Source organism: Gadus chalcogrammus, chromosome 2 (assembly GCF_026213295.1).
Source record: "Gadus chalcogrammus isolate NIFS_2021 chromosome 2, NIFS_Gcha_1.0, whole genome shotgun sequence".
Classification (NCBI taxonomy): Eukaryota; Metazoa; Chordata; class Actinopteri; order Gadiformes; family Gadidae; genus Gadus; species Gadus chalcogrammus.
Window position 1 is genome coordinate 2,850,137 of NC_079413.1, and position 9,249 is coordinate 2,859,385.

The window sequence follows — 9,249 nt, forward strand, 5'->3', positions numbered from 1 at the left end:
TGGCTGTAAACAGTTTACACAACAAAGAAGTCGATTGGCCTGATCTCAATACCAGACTGGCTGGCTCCAGTGGGAACTCAAATACGAATTACATTAACCTCTCTCAGTTAAAAGAGAGGAAGGGGTGTGTTTTAAGAGACAGGGAGAATGAATACAGTTCCTCCTAATGTAATAATTATATAAACAAGGTTAATATAATTTGTATGTGATTGTATATTTATAGTTATGATTGATATTTCCACGACAATGTGTGAGTGTGTATGCACCAGGCAGACCAGCGTAGTTGGCGTAATTAAAGTGTTTGATCCAAATTGATTGTGTGTCATAGCAGTGTCTTCTCAGGTATGTCGATGCGGGTGTATAAGCGCTATTTAACAGTCCATGCGCGTCTCTTTCTCAGTGCCATCATGTATATGCTGTCCTATTCAAAATGGGAAATGGAGAGATGAGAATGGCAGCGGAACAATTGAAGAGGCACATGCATGCCAGACACGCACACAAACATCACATATTGAATCTGGCAAACAGATGCATGCGCATTGCACACACACACACACACACACACACACACACACACACACACACACACACACACACACACACACACACACACACACACACACACACACACACACACACACACACACACACACACACACACACACACACGCAGACGGACAGACAATAACGGCATAAGCCACTGAAGGAGAGGGACCATATTGCTATATCCTTCCTGGTGTCTTTCATTAAACGAGACCTGGGACACGCATCACACGCGACGCATTCAGGAGACTGCCAAAAGCAAACACACACACCTGAACTGACCCAAAAGACCACTTCGTCCAGATTCTCTACATGCACACCCTGCGTGTGTGTCTAGATTCCCTACATTCACAGCTTGTGTGTGTGTGTGTGTGCGTGTGTGTGTGCGTGTGTCTGTGTGTGTGTGCGTGTGTGTGGAGGAGGGCTGGCTGCAACCCCACCATGTCCCTTATACTGTCCCTCTCGTCTAAACTCCCCCATTTATCTGGCTATACACGGACACACACACACACACACTGCCACAGAGGGTTAGCACTCACGGCTATTAGCGCTCCATCAGCGAGGCTATATTAAATGGCTCGGCCCAGTGTTGTTCACCTATAATCAATACAATGGGGGGAAAGAGATGGAACATCTTCACACCGGTGAGTGGGTGAGTCTCTCCGTCTCCTCCACTTAAATCAACATACCGTAATGAAATCACCCCTCTCAACCCGGAGACCAGTAAGCCCCTGTATCTCTGTATCTGTGGCAGTGGTTAAGGGAGGGAGGGAGGCAGGGAGGCAGGAGGGGGGAGGAGGGGGAGGTGTCTGGGCGAGGGGCCCCAGGGCGACAGACGTTCACGCAGGCTCTGCTGTGCGTCAAGCGCGGCTCTGATGACGACCACGCCGGCCCGCATAATGTGTTCCTCCATCGCCGTGGTTACCGCTCACTGACCTGACTGACCTGACTCTTCACACACAACCCCCTGACCCCCCCCCCCCCCCCCCGGGGTGGATTCAGTTGGTATCAAGGACCCACTTTAACGGAGGTGAATGCCGTGTGAGTGAGTGAGGCGCTGAGTGAGTGAGTGAGTGAGTGAGTGAGTGAGTGAGTGAGTGACCCAGTGAGCCAGTGAGCCAGTGAGTGACTGAGCGAGCGAGTAAGTGAGCCAGTGAGCGAGTGAGTGAGCGAGCGAGCCAGTGAGCCAGTGAGCCAGTGAGTGAGTGAGTGAGTGAGTGAGCCAGTGAGCCAGTGAGTGACTGAGCGAGCGAGTAAGTGAGCCAGTGAGCGAGTGAGTGAGCGAGCGAGCCAGTGAGTGAGTGAGCGAGCGAGCGAGCGAGCGAGTGAGTGAGTGAGTGAGTGAGTGAGTGAGTGAGTGAGTGAGTGAGTGAGTGAGTGAGTGAGTGAGTGAGTGAGTGAGTGAGCGAGCGAGCGAGCGCACATGAGAGGAATCATAGGCGCAGTGGCATGAGGAGGACGCGTGCGGGGCAGAGAGTGAGTGTGAGAGTGATTCTTCGTGGAGGACGACACAAACAGACAGGGTGAATTGGCCTAGTTTCAGGAGGCGTCAGTGTGTCCGCCCGCAACGGCAGCCTCCTCATCCTGGTAGGGACCAGGCTGTACCCACGTACGCACCACTCACTACGGGGGGTTTTATAGAGATCTCCAAGATGGAAGTGGCATTCTTGGGATTTATTGTAATAACACGACCACATTTTTTTACATTGCAGTTTGAAAAACAAACTAGGGAAAAGCAACGGCAAAAGAAAACGACCGCTTTGCCTTGACAACAGAGTTCCAATACCGGGCTATTGTTAGTCTGGGAATGGGAAACTGGGATACGCTTGCCATGAATATAAATACAAACAATCACACACACAACAGCAGCGGTTTATATGGGTGCCCTGACCCTGAACTGTGATGGGCTATGGCCATGGGGCTGTGTCTAATTGAAACTCCTTTTCATCCCTCAGCTGCCACAGATCTGCTCCAGGAGTGAACCTTCCAGATCTTAGCGGGTCAGTGGTGGAGCGAGTGTGAGAGAGTATTTTTTTCGTTTTACAGTCCGAGCGACAGATAAATGGATTAGAATTAGTGCTGAGATCGTCAGGGTCCGCATTGGCAGAGTCTCAGGGTGAACATTTGTTTTGGGGGGAGGGCGTTGGATTAGAGAGTGTGTGTGTGTGTGTGTGTGTGTGTGTGTGTGTGTGTGTGTGTGTGTGTGTGTGTGTGTGTGTGTGTGTGTGTGTGTGTGTGTGTGTGTGTGTGTGTGTGTGTGTGTGTGTGTTTTCGGTTCAGCGCCACAGAGGAAAAGCAGTCATACGAGTAAATACACAAAAATACCCCAAAATAGTTTTCTCCTGACTGCTCGCACGCGCAAACGCACACACACACTGCAGTGGGTGCTGCGTCAAGCTGCGTTGCGTAACCAGAGAAAGTAAGAAAAAGAGAGAGAGAGATGTACACACACAGAGAGAGATGTACACACACACACACACACAGACACAGAAACAGACACAGGGAGAGAGAGAGAGAGAGAAAGGGAGGGAAAGAGAGACAAACTGAGAGAGTAGAGAGAGAAAGGGAGGGAAAGAGAGACAGACAGAGAGAGTAGAGAGAGAGAAAGGGAACGAAAAAGAAAGACTGAGGAAGAGAGAGACAGAAAGGGAGGGAAAGAGAGAGACAGAGGAAGAGAGATAAAGTGAGAGAAAAAGAAAGATGTACAGAGAGCAACAGAGAGAAAGAGAGAGACAGTCAGAGGTAGAGAGATAGAGAGAACGGGAGGGAAAGAGAGATAGAGATACAGTGAGAGTAAAGAGGGAGGGAAAGAGAGAGACAGAGGTGGGAAAGAGAGAGAGAACGGGAGGGAAAGGGGGCAGGGGGAAGGCTTGGGTCTTGAAGACAACACTTGGTCACGGAGACAGAGGAAGGATGCTTCAGTTGGAGACAAGAGGACGAATGAGAGCCGGAGCGACACACACACACACGCATACACACACACACACACACACACACAGCCTTCAGTGAGCCATGGCGCTCTGTTCAGCGTCAGGAGTCCTGACGCTGAACAATGCCCGGGCTCCTGAAGTCCTTGTGTCCTCTCGGCTGGCCCCACCATTTATTAGACTGTTGTTCATTTCTGGGGCCAAGGTAGTTATGCAGCAGTCACCACCACCACCACCACCACCACCACAGAGTCCTAGTACCAGGCTTCACTGAGCTCTGCATCTGTCCCTTCCCACAATATCCTACTACAACACACACACAAACACACACAAACCATCACTAGTCATTCTCATTATACCTCATTAAATCCTTCAATGAGTGAACGTCTGAGAAGCGAGTCTGAAAGGTTGAATAATTGAAGGCTCATTCAATAATGATGATACTTCGGTATTATTGTCGATCCTCATTATCGCCATCATCATCATGGTCGCATTCCTTCTCCTCACTTTTTTCCCCGCATCAATCATTCATCATCCCATCATTCATTCTTTATTCCGTCCGTCCACCCTCTCCCTCCCTCCATCCGTCCAAAATAACATTTTTAAACTAAGCTTGCACTTTCTCAGCCAAGTTATCCCCATCTCCCCACTCTACTGTTTTGTCTTGACACATCCCGGTCGGTCTTGGGCTGCAGTGCTATTAGTGGCCCTCCTCAATCTCTTGAGTGCAGGGAAAACACAACGGCGGTGTAATGACGCGTTACCGCCATCTACCGATGCAGAGGTGAAATGAAGTAGCGGAGATTTTGAGGGATAGTGCTGCCCCCTGTTGGTGACATAGCCACGTGAAATACATGCAGTCAGATAGGCTGCAAGTGACACAAAGGTAAGACGCATTGCAAGGGAACACAAACAAACGAATAAACAAACAAAAGGAAGCACCTTCCCTGGATAACTTTTAGTTTGACACATATTGATCAACGAAATCAGTTATGGTGTCCAAAAAAAAAAAAAGAATACATATAAAACAGTCAAATTAATCAAATTAAATTGATGTTCCCGTCTGGGGAAAGCATTCGTGAACAGAAGGTTCTGTGCGTGTGTGTGTGTGTGTGTCTCTCTATTTATAACCCGGTGCGAAACACTCTGGTACAGACCACCCACACATACTGGCAGCGTTATAAGCCCCCAGCCTTTGTGATGACATAACAGCCGCTGAATGAACACAGGCTGCAAGGATGCAGGGATTTGGAAGGGAACCGGTGGGATTACACAACAGCTCTGCTCATCGCTGTGCATGAAGAGACAGCAGCAGCACCCAGCGCTCTGAACACGCGTGCATAAGTGATAAACGGACGGATACGGGATGGGTCACTATCTTTTGCGCCATATTTGATGGAACTAATTAAGCTGCAGGAGGCGGGGATATGTGAGAGCGCGTGATTGGTCAACACAAAGTCGGCCGGCAGTAGCACTGATTATTTTTTTTTAAAGTGTGTAAAGGTTTGAAATCAATTGCGTGTAGTCTGGCTACTGTAGAATTACGCATATTCAAATCCCTCTTCTGAAAGCCTCACCCCCCACATTCAGTCTCTGGTTTTCTGGCCCAGTCTCTGTGCCCCCTCCCCCCAAAAGTTCTTCTATAACCGAGTAGGACTGCTGGTACCGAGTCTGTATCTACCGCAGTTCGGTATAGCATCATCCAGGCTGAATCCAACCACGGTAGTACTACCTCATACATGGTGGAAATGTTATGTAATGCATTTCTGTTCCCCTGTGCATTTGTTCTCCATGTCAAGGGGCGCTCCAGCAGGGCACGATGTGGGCTTAGTCGTGAACCCATCGTTTCATACTCTGGCTTCAGGCTAGGGCTGATCGGAGGGGGCATGCCCAATGAATTCTGAGAGCTGCAGGGCTTCAGTAGCAGAGCAAGCTCGGAGGAGTCGATTTTACATGGACTTAAATACACCGCTAGTTTGAGAGACCTACAGTTCATGAGGATCGTTGACCTTTCTCTGTGTGTGTGTGCGTGCGTGCCTACGTGTGCGTGGGTCATTGTCTCTATCCGTGTCCTGGCCTGACCTACCTTGTATCCCCTCCAGAAAGACTGGATCAGAATAGCTGCCTCGTGCTCACTCAGGAGGAGGGAAAGAGGGATGGGAGGCCTTGGACTAAAATAGAGAAAAACAAAGTCAGAGTGAGTGAGTGAGTGACTATAACGGGGAGGGAGAGAGAGCAGCAGTGTTTTACTGCTGAGCAGCAAATCTGAAGAACAAAATGTCAGATTAACAAAATATTATATCCTGTTTGTCCCGAGTGTGTGCCTGAATGAGGGAGTGAGTGATTTCACTCACTGTTTGAGGATCCCGTCCTTCACAAAGGGGATATCCTGGAAGCCAACAGGCGGCTGTTCTTGTCTGCGTGGGTTATGGCTGTGGAGAGGAAGCCTATGATTCTCTAGCCTGGTTGCAGTGCGGTGAGCACATACAATTGTATACAATGCAATCAAGTAACAGTTAGGTGAAAAACCATACGCAATTGGTAAACCCAGATTGTTAGCAAATGTTACTAAATAGTTAAAATGTTACAGCAATCTTATTTGTGAGGCTTCCATCAATATTTACATCAATATGTATCTATTTTAAGTTTATGAATCACAGTAACACAGAATATGGAATTCAGACGATTGATTGCAATTTACATTAGCTGTCGATTAACATTATTGGGCTGCAAAAAGTAGGACAAAGAACACATTTTGTTTAAATGGAAAGTCGATGGAAAAGTATAACCGAGAGAACCCACTTGTAAAGCCACTCTGTCAGGAAGTCACATGGGTTAAAAGCCGTTACCTTCCTCTGAAACACAAACAAAATAAACAAACAATGACAGTACTATCGGTTGATTCCAATTGAGGACACATTTATAAATGGGATCATTTGTAATGAATGCATATTTTCTTCAATGATTAAGATTGATTTATTGCAGCAGGATAATTGGTCGGCTGGTATCTTTTCGGTTTAGAGAGGCATTTTCCTACATTGAAACAATTCTGTTTCTGGGCCTCTCGGAGCATGGCTTCTAATCCAGGCAGCAAGATAGGAAACACAATCTCTTCCAAGTACTGAGTGATGGGACCTGAACACACACACACACACACACACACACACACACACACACACACACACACACACACACACACACACACACACACACACACACACACACACACAAAGACAGATAAGCCATTTGCTAAGAAGGAATTGCAGATTGATAGGACTCAGGAAGAGCAAACCTACGGTCTTGGAGATTTGGGGGACTCATAAGAGGGGTCGCAATGCACTTCTGACTTGATACTCTTGGCTTTGGAGCTTTGCTCAATATGGAGTAGCCAGCAAGGGCAGGGTGGCCAAGAAGAGGGTCAAAGTTCCTCAGAGGGTCATCGTCAACAGAAACCTATAGCAAACAATTGGTTAATCACAATTATCTCATGACAAGTGAGGCCATTCTTTTATTATTTTTAACAATATTAGCAATATTAATTTTGTTATTATCTGACCTTGGCTGTCGTGAGCCCGTAGTAGACCGGGGAGTGTTTGCTGGCGCTGAACTGAGAGACGTGCGTGCTGATGGACGCAGTGTCCGTCCATCCGTCGCTGGGAGGACTGGGAAGCTCATCTTCATATTCTTAATAAATACAACCAAGTAATATTACGTTTTTTTTAACTCCTTCACCACTGGTTATTCATCGTTTTGTTTTTGTAATACATTACCTTCGCAAACTTGTTGCCACAGAGTTTTCTTTTTACCAATAATCTTTGCCATTTCTCACTGTGGTTGGTTGCTAGGGACGTCGTCAAGGAAATGCTCGGGATTAATTTCCGGTTGTGCAGTCGGGATATGACGTGTGCTTGCAAAATATTAATTACGAGAGCTATTTAGATAAATGTATTTACTTTAGTCTCTCGAAGTAGCTCTCCTAACTCGGCCAATCAACCAATTTTGTCCAAAACCCTGGAAATTAGATGGTACATTTCCGTGGTTAGGGTATTATTTTATTTCAACCGACGATTCTCGAATGATCCATTAGAGGGCAGCAGATAGTCGATGACGTCTGGTACCGCTGGTAATAATATACACATTTCTTGTAATTTATTTCTAGGCCTTTGACTGGATTATCGTCCATGTGAAAAGGGTACGAGTAGGGGTAACGAATCACTTGAAGCTCTTAAAATGTAACCCTTTATTGGAATCAAGGAATCCAAAGCAGTCGTAACGAAATCATAGATAAAAAGGGACAAAAATAAAAGCAATTTATCCAGAATAAACCAAAAAACGCGTCAATTTATGTTTCAAATATGCACCGATGAGCCTTTGACAAAATATAAATTGTACTAAGTCCTATCTGTCGTGACAAATTTACATAATAAATAGGATCCATTGACAAAATATTTTTTTACAAAATATTTTAGACCTGCTATGCCGCCAAAACAATAATTACACTCCTTTCCCGCCATTTCAAATCATGATGAATTGGTTCATGAATGTGATGAATTGTTACTTCTATCAAAATGTTAACAGGGCCTCCTCTAGCACACTTTCAGCCCTACCCAGCCAAAAACAAGAAAATCTCATTCTTTTTTTTTTTACAAGACGTATTAAACAATATAGTAGAGCTTATAACATGTGATAATTAATATAATGTCATGGCGCACCTCTTTTCTAAAGCAACAAGCAGGATAGCGGTTATAAAAGACCATCTATTCACAATATACAGAATACATTCCTTCAGGGTACACGAGTTAAGAGAGCCCTAGTGACGCGAACGCAGCACACCTTCCCACCGCTAGAGGGCGCCAAACGCCCCCCATTTTCCATCCCATTTGTATCGACTCCGAATTACATTTGCAGCAGGCCATGACTCGTCGTTTCACTTCATTCGAAAATGTTCATTCCATCCGTATCCTCATGCAAGCCTTGTGTAATCCGACACTGCAACAATGAACGCAGGTTTGAGTTCATGTTCATAGCGAAACTTTCCAACACTTGTGTCCATACTTAGTTCATCTCCAAAGGTTGAAGTGTGGGCGAGTACAGAGGACTTCTCTCCATCCCATAATAATAAAAAATGCAACACATTCAAAGCTTGTCCGTAAGTCGGGTATTGTGATCCAGACGGAAGGGCGTCGGCCTAAGAGATAAAGGATGTTTGGATGTACTCCAACATAAGCAGTCTCTAAAGTTGACACGATTATTTTGAAGATTTGACACAAAAATAAAACGATGAGAAGGGGGAGGGGGGCGTGCCCGGACTATTGTGTCACAGGCTAGGAGTGCTGTGGCTTTGATCCCGACAACTAAACATCAGACTCTCTAATGGAGGGCCGGATAAATTAACACGGTTAAACGTCAAACAAACACAAACCCAAAGTAGAAGAAAACATGAAGTGGAGCGCAGAGCCGGAGAAGGGGGTTGAGAGGGATTTGCAGTTCTCCGGCTGAATGTCTGTATAGCGGAGGAGGTGACGACAATAAAGATGCATAATAATACGGGTGAGGGAGGGGTCGTTGTTAGCTGCACTGGTTGGGGGCTGGCTGAGTGCAGGAGGCTTTAAAAGGGGAGAGGGACATCTTTGCTTCTTCTTCCTTCAGAGTCAACATCCTGTTCCATGATCCCAGACGTTCAATCTTTGCTTTCTCATTTCCATCTTTGATTCTTCTCTGTCCTACTCACGCACCGAGGCATGGCGCTCCACGATTCCGTTCCACGTTTTAAACCCAC

General features: G+C 46.4%; 1 protein-coding gene across 2 annotated transcripts in view; it reads right to left on the bottom strand.

The window, feature by feature from the left end:
• Window positions 1-7,514, bottom strand: part of iqck (IQ motif containing K) — a 14,160-nt gene extending 6,646 nt beyond the window's left edge. For both annotated transcript variants that reach the window (XM_056612447.1, XM_056612446.1), the window contains exons 1-7: window positions 7,241-7,514; window positions 7,027-7,154; window positions 6,767-6,923; window positions 6,508-6,605; window positions 6,273-6,325; window positions 5,825-5,902; window positions 5,557-5,641 (exon numbers count right to left, since the gene is read on the bottom strand). In XM_056612447.1, coding sequence (XP_056468422.1) covers window positions 5,557-5,641; window positions 5,825-5,902; window positions 6,273-6,325; window positions 6,508-6,605; window positions 6,767-6,923; window positions 7,027-7,154; window positions 7,241-7,292 — 651 coding nt within the window. In that variant the 5' untranslated portion in view covers window positions 7,293-7,514. The remainder of the gene's footprint in view (window positions 1-5,556; window positions 5,642-5,824; window positions 5,903-6,272; window positions 6,326-6,507; window positions 6,606-6,766; window positions 6,924-7,026; window positions 7,155-7,240) is intronic.
• Window positions 7,515-9,249: the final 1,735 nt, after the last annotated feature.